Below are 19,885 nucleotides of genomic sequence, written 5' to 3' on the forward strand. Positions count from 1 at the left end.
ACGCCACTGTTTCGCGCTGGAACGGCACGATAGTGTTTCGTTTCCCTCCCTTCCTCTCTCTCCCTCTCGTCCTCCGTTCTGACATTTGTTTACTAGCCCGTGCTCGACCACTCTACGCTGGTTCGCGCGTAATTGTCAATGCGCACGTACGTTCTGTCAAGCTGCATCGTCGCACGGAACGGCTGTCAGCTTACAAGGACGATTCGCTCGACGGGTCGGGACATTCGATCACCGGCAAAACAGACCCTGTAATTCGCGTACGAAACAAACCACCGCGCACAGCATCCACATTCCACCATAGGGAATCTGCGACCGCGCAACCGCCGGGATCAAATCACATCCGCCGGCGAAAGTAGTGCCGCGCTCCGCCGAAACCGCGAATCAGATGAACGGCTAAGGGACGACTGCGCGCTCTGATACTGGTAAACGAGAAGTCGAATTTTCGTTTCTAACGTATTTTTTTGAAAACATCGTTTCACGTTCGTCTCTTTCGACATGCTGTTAGAACGTTGTCGACGAAACTGTTACTATTTACGTTATCGAAGGAATTAAATACAACGCTCCTTGTGTCATTAATATTAATATAAACCGTGTTAAAATGTTTAAATTTCGATAACACGTTTCTTTCGTATTATAATAAACGAATGTTGACCATTTCTATTCTCGTTATTGAAATTGAGAAAATGGTCGAACAATGGTATCGTATTGTGCCTCATTTACCATCCGTACGATTGATAAGCGTATTTCGTGTAAGCGTTTTTTAAATTTAAACACCGAGAAACTGAGCGCATTTTAGCGAAAGTTGTAGCAGAAATGTAAAATTTCAACACGATAACGAAGAAAAACCGTATGCAACCCTTTCGTAACGATGTAAAAACATACTTTTTAAAAATACCATCTCATTAAAAACATCAATTTTTGATATGTATCTAATCTCATCGATTATCAATTTGAAGTTTTAAAAGTGCTGAGATATAACGGACAATGAGAGAGAAAGATATGCTGTGGGAAGGTGTTACCGTTGTTTCCCACAGTAACTGATTCACTTTCGTTACTATTATTCTTTGTATTTACATTCAATTAACGTCTTACTATCAGACATATCGCGTGAGTGTCGCGAGTAAGTAAAAGTCAGCGACGAAGTTCGTTTTAACCTACGTAGTGAAACAGTTGCACGCAGTACGGAAGTGGCGTCACTCGTATCCCAATATGGCGGACACTAGACAGCGTAAACAGAGTGGCGAATACAGGAGCTCGTATGTGGGTAAGTACTGCTATTATTTATTAATGTTCTTGGACGGTACGAAAGAAAAAAGTACAAGGAATTGCATAGATATTCGAAAATGTGTTTAATAATCACGGGAACGTGGCATGGACTGCAAGTGCCAGCTGTAACCCCACACCGTTAGTCTGTGTGCTTTTTTTGACGTTTTGTCCACGGATCAAGTATGATTTCGATAGAATAGAACAATAGCCAACGTTCCCTGTTAATTGGTTTTAATTCTAACCACGTGGTGATTTGCCATGGATTACGGTAGAAATATAGTTCGCAAGAATGTGCTGCCAGGTAAATTTGAAATGACCGTTGAAAATTCCGTGTTTATAATTTAACGAATAATATCGTGTACGTATTATTAACCGGTATGTTACTCCGTAATTAACGCGCGGAAAATTTATATATACGGCCAGAGTACAAAGATTAATGAAAGTGCTATGTAATGTTCACGGTCGTAGAGGTTATAACACACTCGTAAACAGTTTTTGTCAGTAACGTATGACTTTTTAATCCCTAGCATCAGTGACATTATAAACTATAAATAGCGTAATAGGCTGCTGTGCATTCGTAATTATGTTTAGTAACACAATATTCTGTCAAAGGAGGATGACGTAGCCTCGAAGCATGGTATGCAAGTGCTACCGCCTTGCGGCAATATTTCGAACTTCACTCTTGAAAAAGAGGGAACTTCAAATTACGTCAGTCAGTAACACGTTTGGCCTTGCTTCGTATTAATTATTCAGCGAGATCAGTCATTCTTCAGTCTGTTACAACGTTCGCACCACTGGCGTTGACAACTTTGTTTATTATCCGAGACACTGATACTCGTAAAATAATATGACCGATCGTTTAAAAATTATACGATTGCCAATCAAAGCTTTATTCAATATACCGAATAAATTCGAAATAATTCTGCAGCAATATTTCTCTTAATTTGAAAACTTCTTTTTGATCAATCAAGTTCAAAAATTATACGTTTGCCGATCAGAGATTTATTCAATGTACCTGATAAATTCCAAATAATTCTGCAGCGATATTTCTTTTAATTTTAAAACTTCTTTTCGATCCTATCGTTTCTCATTTCTTTGTTGACTGAACGATATATAAATTCGACGTGATTTCGAACATTTTATAATATTTATTCTTTTTATTTGCGATCGCTATTTTCGTCAACGTAATTCTTGCTGTTGTTTTAAAATTTGTTTAAACATTGAAAATTCTCTGATTAAATATGTTGTAACGTACAATGAAGAAACGATAAAAGGAAAATTGATGAAATTACACGTTGCAACAGGTGTATTGTATTACGACGTGCTCTCTCGTAACGAGAACGGAAAAGTACAAGCTTCTATTATTTGAATAAAAGAGAGAAAGTAGCAAAGTCCGCATAATTATAAAAGAGTACAGTAACAGAACTTCCGGGACTTACAAACGAACACATCTGTTTCATTGATCGTGTGAAAACGTGACAACACAAGTCGGTGAAAAGCAGATTGTGAGCAAAAATGTTTTATTTTAAATTATTAATAAATGACCCGCAAAAATGACTAGCCATTATCACTTAACTTAACCGAAGCTAATTTTGTAACTTTTGCGAAGGTAATTTTTCAAATTACCTATTAATTGTTAAATGGGTACGTAAAAAGGTATTGCTATCGTCTAGACATTCATTTTCACAGTTTTTCCTTTACGATTTAAAAAAAAAAGCTATAGATTGTTCTGCATTGGGATTTACACGCGTATTTACCAATGTTTAAAATACTCATATGTTTTTCAAATAAAAATAACAAACATTATACAAGTTATCATTCCTTTTGAAAAAAAGATATCCTACGAGATAAGGGAAGAATACATTCATCAATAAGAATATATTCTAGTCACAACGTGATTTACATAGAAGTCAAATTCTTGAATAAAAAAAAATAACAGTACTTTCAAGTATAAAATTCCATTTTCTAATTTATCTCGTTTACTCGTCGTTAAACATTCAAAAAAAAAAACCCCATAGTAAAAATCAATATTTTTTCAAAAGGGAAAAGTTCAGTCTGCTGAAGATTCCCTCCAAATTCGAAGCCAATCGAGCAACGTGTTCTTGACACATATCTCGTCGACCAGTTTAAAAACCAAGGTTTCGAGGAAAACACGTTTAAAGTTCTTTTTTTTTTTATCTTTTTCATTAAAAGACGTATACTTAACGATTACTCTGTTAATGCGAGTTCATACAATGGTCTTTCTTCTTCTTCGAAGAACGTCTGTTCAGCCGTTGTTTTTTCTCCGCGATCGATCCCAGCCTTTTTTGCCAGTTCGAAGCTCCGAACGATGTATCCGCATACACTTCCGCCTGTTGCCCAACACTCGCTTCCATTCGCACGGGATACTCGCGATATGCTGTAAAAATCTTCATTGAACGTACACGCGGCTCAGAACGTTGCAATTTCAACTATCGCAGCTTCTAAAATGTACGAGAGTGTTCTCTGGAGCCGTGGTCCGTATCGTGAGGTTCGATGACTCGTTCTTGTTCTGTCTCGGCTCCCGAACGTCTTTTCTCGAATAAGTCATGCTAACGTGGTTTTATAATTTCCACTTCTTTGTAAGAACGCGACGGTTCACGGATGAACTCGTTCGATTTGTCGACAGCTTTTGTTTATCGCCGTTTACACCGACCGCTTCCCTGTACTGGAAAGTCAATACGTGTGTTAACGATTGTTGTTGGTCGAGCTTCGGCGATAAAAAGTTGCCCAAACTGCGTATTTCGTTTCTTCGAGAGAACGAGAATTCCTGCGAGTTGCTAAACCATAGTATACCGCCGATCACTTTATCGGTTAGCTTTCCTCTTTTTTCATCGTTTCTCTTCGCATTGCGCACCTACGTGCCTTCTTTTCGTACGTAACATTTTTTACAGTACAATACATTTTTTCTTTTTTCTTTTTTTTTCTTACGGTTATTTCGTCGTCGTCAGGTGTTTTTAAAATCGTACATAGCGTATTTTACACCGTGGTTATCTTTGAATTTTACAAACGTTTCGACGATAGAGTCTGTCTCCGTTTTACCAGCATCACCGCGATGATTTATGATGCATTTTTCTCGTCGTGTTTCTTGCCCCAAAAATTGCAACTTTAACAAAAACTCGATTTCACTACCGTGTCGATAACATTCTTACCGTATTTTCCGATGATAAACAAAGAAACTGGACACCATTTCTTTCGAGTTTCGTCTCTTGAAATTGTCAAGCGTTCTGCAATTATCTCAGTTTCGTTCGTTTTTCCACGGTTCCTCCTCGAACGGTTCTCGAAACACAGAATTGTAATTTACCAAGCCGCATTGTGAACATGTTCGAGTTCGTTCGCAGTTTGTAACATATACCGTGTGTGATAAGCTTTGACAGATGATCACCAGACCGCAGAATAAGTTTACACGCTACATACCGATGAGATAATAGTCTCGTAACAATAACAATTCGTTTGTTTATTTCGAAACATTTATTCACGAGCGAACGCGAGTCGGTGCATTGTACACCGCGCTTACGCTACACCGTAAGCGCAATAATCGTTAGCGAAGGCAGTGTAGAAAAAAGAAACAAACAAAAGTTTAAAATACAATACTGAAACCCACCGGAAACGATCGTATCGTCGAGACTTGGATTGGAAATATTAGATTTTCTCTCGACTGGTATATCGATTTCATAGAACTTTCTTCGTTTTGAATAATCTTTACAGTAAAATTCTGCGTTTGGTCCATTTTTAGGCGAGGAATGTCGAGATTGGTTAACTTTCATGAAACACAATATTTCTGCTTGAAACGAATACTAATTATTCTTTAGTTTCGCAACTAAACTAAATTAGTAACCATCAGATAACCACCAGTGTGGTTACAAAAGACCTGAATTGGATTGCTTTTCAAACAGTGGTCGAACAAAGAATGCACGTATCAGATCTCTTAAAACCTCTGTAATTTCGTTATTTTCACAAATCTAAGTGAACGATGTCGCCGTACGTACTTTCGAAGTAATTTGCTTGGAGAAAATGAAAACGAGAATCGACTTTTTCGATATTCTCAGACAGCGATAGCACCTTGAAATCAATTCTGGAATTAACGCGATCTCTGCAAACAGATCCCAACAGTACACCACTGTTTTCGTTTGACGATAATCGTCTCTGGGACGTCGAATAGGAATGTTCATACACACTCGAGAATCTTACTGGAAACACGTACACAAATCACAACATTGAGTATCGTTTCTCGTTCGAACGATCGCAACAAAAAACCAATCGTACGTACCCGAGATACATTTCCATGTATAGTTTATAATTTCCACGAAGTAGAAACTCTTTTATCGCGTTTCTAGAATGTTTCGTGCATCTTCAGATTTTTTTTTACAGAATTTCTCAATTTTACTCTCAAGTTTATCCCACGATACATCACCGCCCTTTATCACAGCTTTTTTTTTTCTTCTTAAATACATACTGTTGTTCTTCGGTGTCCAGAGGACCACGACGAATCGTCTTTACGCGAGCAGGAAGAGTCTCGTAAAAGCGTGCTCCTTCCGAACGCTAAGAGACAAACGACGAAAGGAAACGCGAGGCACCGATCCCAAAAGTACAGTCAGACGTTGTACGTGAATATGTGATAACGTTCGGTCCTTTGTACGAACGTTTCGCGTACTACAAACCGGGCGAAACTTTATTTCCCGTGTCGCGTTAGATAAAGAATCGGCCAGGGATGACGATACGGTACGCGTAGCAGTTATAACATTATTTCGCGTTAAATGAAATCCGTGACAATGAAACAGGTGGGAAAGGCAGGCACGAATTTCAAAGCAATTCAATGCACCGCTATACAGCATTGCACGTGATATTTGGGATTGGAAATGAGACCCGCATATTGGCATACCTATTCAGCCCGACACAGCGCGTGTTTCATTGAATACTATCGATAGGTTTACGTGCCACACGTCCAATGAAAACGAGTCGTTTCGTTTTCCCGATAGTTCGCCGTGTTCCTTTCCGAGACGGGAAATAATAACCGGCAATAAATCTCCCGCGCAGCGCGCCCTATGAATGATTAATTAATCGGGAGCTGCATAATTATCTGTTGCGTTCGAGCACCGAAACGAAAACGAGCACGGGCTTCGTTCGAGCACCAAAACGTCTCAAAACGAAACCGTTCGTGCAAGAAAACGCGATCGATTTCTGTCGCGAGACGCAAAAATCCGCGCGGTCCAGCACGTGCTCGCCACGCGGGCAATCCACCAGCAAACTAACAATCTTACCTGGGTTCTTGGAGGTATGCTAAGCAGCTACGGGGTCATTGAGGCGACTTTTGCTTCTTTATGGTTTTTAGCAATTTTCACTTCCAGGAACCCTCGGTTAGTAACTAATAATCTCACTCCAGGCTTCCCTGTCCTCCGAAATAGTTGTTCATCTACCAAATCCCTCGGCCAATCGGATTTCAAATCGAACGCATAAAAACGTTAGAATTATCACGCGATAAAGAGAGTTGAACAAACACAGTAAACAGTAAACAGTAAAACAGTCAACAGCACTGTGTAACACAGTGCAACCAGTAAACATTCAGACACAATTCTGTCAACAAGTTTGACACTGTGCAACATACAGTAAACACAGTCAAACAACTTCTGCCAAGACACAGTTCACTCAACTAAACAATTTCGTCATCAGTTAAACACTACAAGAAACATACAAGTTCGACAAACAAACAAACTTCAACAAACCAGAGTTCCGTGGCTAGAGTTCCGTGGCCAGTTTACACAAAATATACAACCTAACAACTTTTGTTAAATACTCTATGTTAAATACAACACTGTTAATTACCGCAACAAGACTTCGTTCTTTAAATTTCCAACGATCTCGACACCCCTAAAAGGCTGTCGAGAAGTGCGGACGACGAGACGCTCCAATTCAACATCTCCCGTCGTCCAAACGCGCTACAATTTCAATGTAAACAATGTGTCCCGTTTATTGAATACACTCGACACTTGTTTACAGCGACCTATTGCCTTTCCGTATTTATCGTCTCTGAAGATTACAAGTGTGAAACATTGTCGAATCTGTTCGTCCGATTGGTAGTCGCGAGTCGCGTTGCAGAATAATTCAAGTATGAAAGTTTTCGGAAATTCGTGGCCCTCGACGTTATTTGCTCGCGTTTTGAGATAAATCGAAGCAGTGACACTTGAAGACTAATATTGTAAGCTGAAATACTATTTAAAGCGTACATTACGTCGTGGAATAATTATAGAATAATTGAAATATCAAAGTTTTCGTAAATTCGTGGTTCTCGACGTTATGTGCTCGCGTTTTGAGATAAATCGAAGCAGTGGCACTTGAAACCTAAAATTGTAAGCTGAAATATTATTAAAAGTGTTCATTACGTTGTGGAATAATTATAAAATAATTCGCGTTATAGAATAATTCAAATATGGAAATTTTTGTAACTTCGTGGTCCTTGACGTTATGTGCTCGCGTTTTGAGATAAATCAAAGCAGTGACACTTGAAGACTAATATTGTAAGCTGAAATACTATTGAAAGTTACGACATTACGTCGTGGAATAATTATAGAATAATTGAAGTATCAAAGTTTTCGTAAATTCGTGGTCCTCGACGTTATGTGCTCGCCTTTCGAGAAAAACCGCCTCGGTGACACTTGAAAACTAAAATTCTAAGCTGAAACGCTATTCAAACTATTCGTTACATCTTGAATCGCGTTACAGAATAATCCAAATATCGAAGTTTTCGTGAATTCGTGGCCCTCGACGTTACGTGCCCGCGTTTCGAGGGAAGCCCCCGAATCGGCGACATCTCTTAGAGTCTCCATCAGCAGCTTAGATTTTCATCGAACGATAATTATGTCGGATGAAGACGACGCGGGGGTAATGAATAAGAACCGTGTCAATTGCCAACGAGGACTTCGCGAATCCGTCTGTCGCAATCCAATAAGACTAATACCAAGAGTTTCACCTCTCGAGTGTACCAATACACCCCAGTGTCGCATGCACACGTGATCCACATAGCGATAGACCCGTCCAATTCGCTTCATCGGCCGCTCGCGTATTTCCGTACCTCGTTAATTAAACTCGCATTATTCAGTCAGATGGATCCGAAGACAATCCACGGGTGCACTGTTAATTGCGAGTCGCTTGAAAAACACTGATTTCGTGTTGTTTCTACGACGAGGAGCGCCGGGGGGTCAACAGGATTGACGATGTTGAGGGTAAAGGGGGACTAGGGGCGGGGGGCCGCTTCTCGTTTACCCCGCGGGATTGCGACCAGTCTATAAAAGATTTTTATGCGACCGCGATAACGTTCAACGTTTCGAACAGCGACGTTGCACACCAGCCGTAAAATAAAAGCGTGTTGTTCGATACACGTGGGACACGGTGATGCGTTCGTAACACGCGTATACAGACCGATTCGCGAAATACCTGTTCGTGGTTCGGGTGGGTTAAATCTACGCACCGAAACGAGTGAAAAGTATCCTCGCGAACTCGTGTCCTACGTGTCTTGGTTCTCGAGTGCACGTACGATCGAGGAAAATCTTCGAGTGTCCTCTTCGTTAGTTCGAAAAATTTTTTTTTATTTCGAGGCCCGTTCAAGATCTATCGTGTGTACGCGACGATGTACCGCGCGGTGCTGAGAAATCGACTCCTGGGAGAAATTGAGAATCGTATCGGGTTACAAACGTTCGCTCGGCCTTCGAAGGTCCGCAGTTCGCAATAAGTAAAAATTGCTCCGCGCTGTCCACATTCCTATATAACAGGCTTGGGCAGCAACATCTTCCCCGCTGTGGCTACGCTACTTACACCATCAACTCACCGGTACCCCATTCGTTGCTGTGTGCCCCATCTACACGCACAATCGACAGACTCTCTTACGAATGGACGGTATACACATATATACGTATTATTTACGTATTATTTACGTATTATTTACATATTATTTACGTATCATTTATGTATTATATACATGTTATATACTTACATATATATTCTTAAAGTCCTCGGTTTTCTGATTTATCGAAACTGTATCTGTTACTACCCGAAACCTTACCCCTAGTATTGCATTGTTGAATTAAGATTTTCGTTATAAATTTCAAGAAAATACTAATAGAGAGGAAGTAGTACAGTGGTGGGGGGACAGTGTGTCGTCCAAGTCCACTATATAACACGGTACTATTGAATTGTTGATATAGTTCAGAAAGTCATTTCGTTTTTTTGGTGAAAATGAAACACGATTTTTTTAGAGTGTATAAACATTTTATTAAACTATATATTCCCCATTTTGGAAAACGAAATTACTTTCCGAACAACCCAAAACATTGCTCGCACCATTCTCGTAATTCGACTTTAAAAAATCAAATTTTTCCTTAACAATATTTTTTTTAAATCATATGTTTTTATTAAAACAAAATTCTGAATTTCTACCAGATGTCAGCTTCTCAGCTCCGCACGGTAGATGATCTCCTTCCGTCGAATACACGATGTATTTTAAACAGCCTGAAAATAAAAATGTCGACCGAAGGGGACACTCGTGAAATTTTCTTCGACAGTCCATTCACTCGAAAACCAAAGTATATAGTTCGTATATAGTACGACGACACGTTCGTAGAACACTTTTTACCCGTCTCAGTGTAGACCATGTAGACTCATCCTCCGAAATACTAGTATACATATATTTTCGAACGAACCTGTACAGAAACCAACGCAATCTGAAACAGCGATCGGTGTTCGAACACCTTCTATCATGGTGTTCCATTCTTTCATTACGAGCAACTCATCGACTTAGTAACAGTATTCAAACAGAAACGAAATTATTCTGTTTCTTAATAGCTAACATTCGATTAGAAAGCTACACCAATGATTGTCTCTCACACCGTCTCTCTACGGCATCATTTTCGAGACGGTTCTATTCCTCTCTCGCGTTTCTTTCTTTCCGCGTAACAGCGAGATCGAGTTGGTTCCGAGGTCGTCCTCGTAAAACGCACGCAAGAACAATCGCGCGCGATGACCAACGTGTTACTCGAACACGGTATGACACGGAATGACGTTGTTTCTTGCACGTGGCTGTTCGAGCTGCTCGACTTAACCACCGAGAAAACTCAACCGGAGGAAAAACCCAACCGACCGTGATATTTTCATTTTTCAGCTCTGGTCGAGATACGAAAATCGACATCCCTCGCGACTTTCTACCGGTAATTTCCACCTAACGACCAACGGAAGGAAAAATTGGCGGGAATACCGAATTCGTCGGAGTTTTTCTATTCTTCTTTTTCTTCTTTTTTCTCTTCTTCTTCGCGCGGTTAATTACGTTACGCGCCTTTCACTTCACTTTCTTCGGTGCAGTCGGGGGTCTCTTTTTTCTCTTTTTTTTTTTTCAAACTTTTCCCGTGGAAAAAGTTGCGCGCGCGTTTCCAACAGCGCGCTGGAAAGCTCTCCCGGTGTTACAAACGCGACCAGCGTGTACTTTTATTTTTTTTGTCTCTTTTTCTCTCGCGTTTACGAATACCAGGCCCGGTAATTTCCTCTCGCGCGAGTTCTTCTTCGGCGTCGCGTCGTTAACCGATTCCTCGGCCGGTGCATTGTTATTAATCGCGTATCCCGGCGAAAACTAGGCTCAAGAAGCTCTCGCCACCGGGGAATAATCGGTACGCGTACGAGCAACGGCCCCCGGGGCTGTTGCAAAACTCATAATTGAGCTATGCGCATGGCACTGTATAAACTTGGGGAATCGGAGTTGGTCCCAGCGCATGGGCGGTAGAAATATAAATAACCCGTGTACCCTGGTAACCGAGATTAACGACAGTTCAGGTGCCTGAAGGAGGCATAATTAGCGTTGTGGCGACTACGCGCCGCTCCAATAACGCACGTTTCAATGAAATGTTCTCATATCGATTCTAAGAAAACACCTGGATGATGAATTCGACCGAATTCTCAACGGTGATCTTTCCGATCGAAATATCTCGACACTCTTATCGAGACACCTATCAATCGTACCGCGTGATACCTTTTTTTTTTTTAAATTAAATTTACCGTTCGTTCGAAATAATAGAAACGACAACGTCACACGACACTGAACCTGAATATCAGTCGTAAGTAATGGCTTAATGTATGTATATTGAAGCCGATTCGTACAATCTCTTGTTAAATTATACGTGGTCATACATATGTATGTATACGTAATAGCGTGACGTCAGAGTTATACGTATTTTAGGTAATACGCGATGAAAAATCAGGTTAAGCAAAGTATGAATATCATGAATGTAGTTTCTGTTTTTTTTTAATGCGGGAACGCTTATTCTGTAATTTTATCAAACGTGAGAATTAGTAACTGGAAAAATTAGAGTGCAAAGAGATTGCTCGTACCGATTTGAATGTATTATAATTATTTTTCGATCCACGAAGCGATGTTCAAATTTAATACAATTGGTAACAGTCCAAAGTTGAACTCTGATGGTTATCCAATGATAGTTGTAACGATAACAATCTTAATTGTCTCTGGATAACGATTCGAAGAAAAGAATTTTCTATTTTTTAAATTACCCAGCGTGTTATTCCAACTCTGTGAAACATTCGTCCATACTGCCATAAATGTGTAGCACTTTGACTTCCAATTGGTAGATTACGCAAGCAGATGGCGGATGACTCGTCAATGTGTTTATGGCAGTACGAACAAGTTTTTTCCAAGCCAGTGTACATTTCCATTTGTATTATCTTTTATCTGAAATTTGAATACTTATTCATAATTATACTCGTTCCCATTATTCGCCGTCAATATCAGCGTTAATTCGAACATAAAATTCGTATAAAATTAGAGGCTCAATTTGTTTTCTTTTCTTTTTTTTCTTTTTTTTTTTTTTTCAAATTAAAAATCGCACAAAGAACAACACGCGAGAAATCATTAATTCTTTGCCTTAAAATTTAATTCGTAGGCGTCGAACCGAAACGGTACTGTTCAATTTCGCTCGGCGCTCCACATCCGCAACGGTGGAAAATGAAACAATTTGTATTGCTTTAAATTCGATGTATTTATGCAAAATGGCACAGGTCGCTAATACGCGTGTTGCTTCGCGATAAAAAGATAAAAAATATTGAATTTCAAAGCATTCGGGTAAATCCAGATGTACTCGGTGTTGTTTGCATTGCCAGGTAGTTTCTCTTCGAATTTCGTGTGTGAAACATTCATGGTATCTTTCAGCAGAATGTTCTTTTGAAGCAGTTGCTTGAATATGTTCTGAAAAATGTCCCCGTCCTTTTTGCTTGCACTCTAGTTGGTACGCCATTATGTGAGGGATACTCGCGAACGTTATAATTTGACAGTGAAATTTGTGACAATATTTCATCCGTAATACTCGAACAAAAGTTACCAAGAGGTTTTCATAGTCTATTTGTAACATTAGATTGTGAAACACGAGTGTCGAATGTAGCCCTGTTTAATGTATAACGAAATATTTTTCCATTCACTTTGCACATTTTCGCATAACTGGAAACCATGTAAGTATTCGATCTTATCTATCGACGCCACCGATATTGTTATTGTATTCAGTTGCGCGTGCTTGTTTTTGTAATACTTTCTTTACCGCCAGCTTTTTTTTTTATTTTTAACTTTTCCCCGTGTTCGTTACGTTAGAATTTCATCGTGTCGTTTCGGAGCCGATAAACCATCATTGGAAAATTATTTCTCTCTTTTGTTTTTAGTTCACAGTGAGACAAACTTTCGAACATATTTCTTCTGCATTTGTATCTTTTCTTAATATACCGATAAATAACCGTGGAGACGGATTTTACATCTTTCGTTGCGTTTATCGTTGCATTTGCGTAATTTGTAACTTTTACTAATATATTCAAAAATTCGTTATCAGCACTCTTCCAAAGATACATAAAAGCGTAAAATTATCGTCTAATTTTCGCAAATCCGAGTTATTTGTAATCGGAACATCCGTAAATGATTTTATATCGGGAATATTTTTATTTTTTCACCAAATCCATTGCAATGATGTGTTGGATCTTTCATCGTTATCGCTTGACAAACATCTTATAAGCTTATTACTTCTTAGTTGTGTTATCTCTATCACTACTGCTTCTAAATACAATGTATTGGTTTTCATAATCTGATTGTTGATCATCAACACTTTCGTGATCGCTTTCGTGTAATAAATCTTCGTTATACGAGAGCAGTACGTGAAAACCGCTTCAATGGCAGATTTTACACACAAAAACAATAGCACAGTTCTTATAAACCTATATTCTATTTAACCTCGTTTCTAAATTATAACGGATTTGTTCTTTAACACACTGTATTCATTTACCTTCTCAAGAAGTATTAAACCTTCTTGCGTTCTAACATAAGTCTATAGACGTTCCATCATCGATCACCTTACCTCGATGCTTTATTCAATTCTATTATCAATGAATATTCATGTGCGACTACTTCCATCTATCGGAAGAATTATTGCAATACACAATTCTCTATAACTCGAAGCCAAGATCAAATAGAAACTTTGCAATCTAAGCATGTTTCTAATAGAAACTTTACAACTTGAGAATACTTCAAATAGAAACTTTGCAATTTAAATACTTAGATAATTTCAAATAGAAATTTTGCAACTTGGAAATGTTGCAAGTAGAAACTTTGCAATTTAAGTATATTTCAAATAGAAATTTTGCAACTTGAGCATATTTCAAATAGAAACTTTGCAACTTGAGCATGTTTCTAATAGAAATTTTACAACTTGAGAATATTTCAAGTAGAAACTTTGCAATTTAAATACTTAGAGAATTTCAAATAGAAATTTTGCAACTTGGAAATATTGCAAATAGAAACTTTGCAATTTAAGTATATTTCAAATGGAAATTTTGCAACTTGAGCATATTTCAAATAGAAACTTTCCAACTTGAGTATATTTCAAACAGAAACTTTGCAATTTAAGAATATTTCAAATAGAAACTTTGCAACTTGAGTATATTCCAAATAGAAATTTTGCAATTTGAGAATATTTCAAATAGAAACTTTCCAACTTGAGCATATTTCAAATAGAAACTTTGCAGCTTGAGTATATTTCAAATAGAAACTTTGCAATTTAAGAATATTTCAAATAGAAACTTTCCAACTTGAGCATATTTCAAATGGAAACTTTGCAACTTGAATATATTTCAAATAGATACTTTGCAACTTGAGTATATTCTAAATAGAATTTTGCAACATGAGAATATTTCAAATAGAAACTTTCCAACTTGAGTATATTTTAAATAGAAATTTTGCAATTTGAGAATATTTCAAATAGAAACTTTGCAATTTAAGTATATTTCAAATAGAAATTTTACAACTTGAGAATATTTCAAATAGAAACTTTGCAATTTAAGTATATTCCAAATAGAAATTTTGCAACTGAAGCATATTTCTATTCAAAATAAGAGTACATTTAAGCATATTTCTATTCTAAATAGCATATTTAAGCACACTTCAAATAGAAACATGCTTACTCGAATTTTGTTTACCAAACCCTGTCCCAAACACAACGCTTGGGAATTAATACACATCCGCATTAACGAGTTCGGATTAGCCATAATAATCTTAACTCGTCTGGAACGCAGACGACCATAACTCGTCTTTCTCTTCCCTGTTACTTGCTCTTCCCTCGCCTCGATCTCGCCCACCGTACGTTAGTTTTTTTCCTCGATAAACCTCGTTTGTCGTAAAACATTTGCCTTCGTAGCGGCATAAGAGCGCGGGGTGGTTTCTTAAATAAATATCTCGGTGGAAGCACGTCGTAACCCCCCCATGGAATCGTGGGGTTTGATCGTTAACTCCACGGTTTTACAGCTCGTGCTAACTGTACCGATCCGAAACCACTGCTCGTGCATCCACGTGACGCTGACGTTGCTTTGATTGCGTTTCTTCTAATCGTAAATCGGCAACGATTCACGGGAAATACGAACGTGGAGAAACAATCGATAGCGCGAAACAAGCGAGTGTTACGTGAAAGCTAGACACGCGTTTTAGAAAACGGTAAGCCGTATCAGGCTCTTTGCGTAACGTTCAGGAAACGTATCGTGTTCCCTGCACGATAGGATCTCGCTCGTATTTGGATTTCGGTGAAACAGATCGGTAGAAACTCTTACGCGCAACGAACCCCGTGAACAATATCCGAACGTGTCTCCTGTTACACAATTTACACCTACCTCGTCGTATGTGCAGTCATTTCGTGCACTCGGTTTTGAGTCAAGGTTAACGACCTATTACACAAGATCTGTCCACGTCACGAGCGTATATCATGGACAGTGGTCTTGAAAGTTATTACCGATACGTTCGAGTACGCGTAGCGAACAATTATAACACCAATGTGTATCGGGATCACTTTGACACGTGTTACGAGACAGTGAACTCGGTTTTAAATTGGCCGCCGTTGGAAATTAATAGTAACGTGTCAATTGAAGACACGAAATTGACCTTACCGTGTTCTTAACGCGTAGATGTAAGAAACTATTATTTATAGCGAATTGTGACTCTTTCTGAACGGAAAATTCTTTGTGGAAATCATTTTTTGTGTCCTTTACCGACCATCACTGATTTGAACATTGTATTTAGTTTTTTTTAGGATTTGTTGTCAAGGATATTTAAAGATAGCTATTTTTATTAAGGATATTTGAGAATAATTATTTTTGCTAAAAATATTTAAGGATAGTTATTTTTGTTAAAGATATTTAAGGATAGTTATCTTTGTTGAGGATACTTAAAGATAGCTATTTTTATTAAGGATATTTCAGAATAATTATTTCTGCTAAAAATATTTGAGGATAGTTATTTTTGTTAAAGATATTTAAGGATAGTTATTTTTGTTGAAGATATTTAAAGATAGCTATTTTTATTAATGATATTTGAGAATAATTATTTTTGCTAAAAATATTTAGGCATAGTTATTTTTGTTGAGAATATTTAAGGATAGTTATTTTTATTAAAGATACTTAAGGATAGTTATTTTTGTTAAAGATACTTAACAAATAGTTATCAATAGTTATCCTTAACAGTTGTTAAGTATAGTTAAGATTTGTTACGCGAACAATTCGATAATGTCTATCGAGAGGGAATTATTTTCCCGAATTTTTTCTTTCCGAGCTTCGTCGATTTCCAGATGAAAACTTTGTCAATTTCCTCGATGTTCGATCGTTAAATTCCATTCCAGAAAATAAGATTATTATCGTAAGTTCGATGGATCCTCTTTCGCGAAATTTCATCGTCGCGCCTCTTCGAAATCTTCTTAGATATACTTTCATTCGAGTTTCGCGACTAAATCGAACACGTTTGTTTCCGTCTACCTGTACCGCGGAAACTCGCGTCATCGTTATACGCAAATGTTTGCAAAAAGCAATATAAGTCGACTCAAAGGTCAAGAACGTTCAAGGGTCGTGCGTGCATCGTCATCGCGCAAACGTGGATTTAACCATGATCAACGTACAATAATATTGTTCCAAATCGGTCACTTTCCGTTCGAAACGTGCACCATCGCTCCGTACACGAAATATTGAACAAGTAATCGTTCGAAACATTCTCGTCGACTATTTCTGCACGCGATTCCTCGTGTTTGTTTCCTCTTTAATAATCTCAGTATTTAAATTCTTGTTTACCGTGACATCATCAATTGTAACGTCGTGCATTCATGTCACTCGCAGCGTTACGAAACGCACGATAAAAGATAAAGGTTCTTTAATTCGTAAACTTCGGTAGAGACGCGTGAAAAAAAGAAGAAAAAAAAAAACAGAAAAAGATTACCAAAGTAAATATCCGTCCGGTAATATTTGTATAGATAAATTTCGATTTGTTATTATGATCTGCAACGACGGTTTCTCTTTAAATAGAAGCGATATAATAACAGCCGATTTTGTTCGCAAAACTGTTTTATCGCCACGATTACGCAATCGTATGGGACACGACTCGATGCTCGCCATCTTCGTTCGCCGTTTTCTTGTTTTTGTCAAAGTCCGTGACTGTGCATGAATTCTTAATGCATTTTGATATGCATTAATCTCCCTGTTTCGCGGCGTACATCACGAACCGAACCGATGAATACGTAACGGAAACGAACGAATTTTCCACGTATGTTTGATTTTCTTTCTATACGCGGCCAAACTGGTGCAAAAATAACCGACGTACGTTAAAAATAGTACCCAGTCGACTGTAAAACTCTACATAGGATAGAAACCGACGTTACCAAGCAGCCACTAATATCCGTTCATCGTAGAACTATGCCAACAATCAGCCTCTTCGTGAATTGTAATTCACCGAATCGGTTGAATTGTAATTTGCAAATTAATGTCCACAACGACCAGTGTCGTACGCGCCTAGTTTTCGTTCCTTGTTCACGATACGGCCACCGAACACTTTGCAATATTTATATTTTCTTTACAAAACGAACTGCTCTCGAATTATCTTCCGAAGATAGATGCTTAGATCGAATAATTTTCCAAGACGAACGAGGAGAGATTATTTTCATTCAAACGAAACGATTTCGATGTTTGTCCCAGTGTGTGGAATATGCAACTTTTACCAACATTTTATGCGACTGTGTCGAATCTTTACAAAACGAACTGCTTTTGAATTATCTTCCGAAGATAGATGCTTAGATCGAATAATTTTCCAAGACGAACGAGGAGAGATTATTTTTATTCAAACGAAGCGATTTCAATGTTTGTCCCAGTGTGTGGAATATGCAACTTTTACCAACATTTTATGCGACCGTGTCGAATTTTTCTCGAACTCGACACGCACTTTCGAAGTCGTTATCGAGAACGTTGTTTCATCTCGCTGACGAGTCCATTTTAATCGCTCCATTCGTAAATATTAATATTATTTATCGTTCGTTGTTTATCTGGATCGATACAATTCTTATTTCGTATTGAAATATTCTTCTGCAACGATCGAAATTAATTTCGAACTAACACGATACTCGAAGTGTACGCGTTCGCACATAATAATGGCACCGTGGAAACCCGCGGCGCTAACAATAGATAGAAAACACGAGATAATTTAAGAGTTGGAAAGTGAGAGTATCGTAAAGCCCGTAAGAATGTATGGTATCGGGAAAGCTACGATTACTGGCATAAAAAATGTGCATTAGAAATCTGCAGAGCGTTCGTGGTATTAGAAAGAGACTGAGATTATAAGTGATGTAAGTCCACCCGGTCAATTATGTCAAAGAATGTAATGGTATAGAAACTAGAAACTAAAACATTGTTGACAGTGTACTTTCTATCATCGATGCATATTTCTTTCTACGAATCTATCATTATTTGCATCGAGACCATTTTATTAGCTTCAAACGATCTCTATGTATGTAAAAATTATACCTACCGACGAGTACCCTCGATAAAAGTAAACTTTTCATTTATTATTTTCAAATGATTTCTATATTTAAAAATTATACCTACCGACGAGTATCTTCGATAAAAGTAAACTTTACTTTTCATTTATTATCTTCAAATGATTTCTATATATAAAAATTGTACCTACCAACGTGTACCCTCGATAAAAGTGAACTTTACTCTTCATTTTATTATCTTCAAATGATTTCTATATATATAAAAATTGTACCTACAGACGAGTACCCTCGATAAAAGTAAACTTTACTTTTCATTTATTATCTTCAAATGATTTCTATATATATCAAAATTGTACCTACCGACGAGTTCCCTCGATAAAAGTGAAATTTACTTTTCATTTTATCTTCAAATGATTTCTATATTTAAAAATTATATCTACCGACGAGTACCTTCGATAAAAGTAAACTTTACTTTTCATTTTATTACTTTCAAATGATTTCTATATATAAAAATTATACCTACCGACGAGTAACCTCGGTAAAAGTAAAATCCAAACATGACAGCCGTTCGATCAAGATTCTTAAAGTATATTCGGGTGTCTCAGCTGTTTAGAATAATCGTCGAGCCTTTTTTCGGTTCCGCGTAACACGACTCGATAACGAAATTAGGTTACCGATAACAGTGGTACCTCGATGATTGCAGCATAGAGCAGACCTAAAAATGACCGCAATGATCGAGGCGAGCTCCACTGACACATCTCCACTACTACCGGCGTTTACATCCGCCTGCAACTTCACTCGTTAACACGATAAACGTCAGGCCAGTTTTCTGTACTTAAGGACGTCCTCGATACTTGTACGAACCGTAATTTGAAAAAATTGAAATATTCGATAATCCGTCGATGTACTCTTGTTATTTCGTAGTATTACTAACGAGAGTAATGCTAGTTTAAATTTTACAAGTATTACAGTACATGTTCGTGGCGTTTCACATGTCATTTTTTTTCGGTTCCTTTTATAATTTTTGTTTTCAACGGTAGGTGAACCATTTCGTAGCCAGATTTTCCAGATACGTTTATCCATCCTATAAGTATACACAGTATTTTTTTCATCCAGAAATATTGAAAATTATCGAAGTTATAGCTCCTTGTTTAATGACTCTTTTAAAAGAGATACTCCATTGGTTTCCACGATTAAAGCCGATCCGCTAATCGGAAACAAAAGATGAGAAAGTATCTTCATTAGGAAGAATATAGTTACAGTATGAACTAGAGAGAAGTGAA

General features: G+C 37.9%; 1 protein-coding gene across 6 annotated transcripts in view; it reads left to right on the top strand.

Annotated features, from left to right (window-relative positions):
• Positions 1–1,107: 1,107 nt before the first annotated feature.
• Positions 1,108–19,885, top strand: part of Atl (atlastin GTPase) — a 34,038-nt gene continuing 15,260 nt past the window's right edge. The window contains exon 1 of one of the 6 annotated variants that reach the window (XM_076309765.1): positions 1,108–1,264. In XM_076309765.1, the coding sequence (XP_076165880.1) occupies positions 1,210–1,264 (55 nt within the window). In that variant the 5' untranslated portion in view covers positions 1,108–1,209. Of the gene's footprint in view, positions 1,265–7,371; positions 7,481–7,772; positions 7,800–12,707; positions 12,781–19,885 lie in introns of those variants that run through there. The other 5 variants (XM_076309766.1, XM_076309767.1, XM_076309770.1 and 2 more) reach the window with 5 other exon arrangements.

The sequence above is a fragment of the Ptiloglossa arizonensis genome, chromosome 4, assembly GCF_051014685.1.
Source record: "Ptiloglossa arizonensis isolate GNS036 chromosome 4, iyPtiAriz1_principal, whole genome shotgun sequence".
NCBI lineage: Eukaryota > Metazoa > Arthropoda > Insecta > Hymenoptera > Colletidae > Ptiloglossa > Ptiloglossa arizonensis.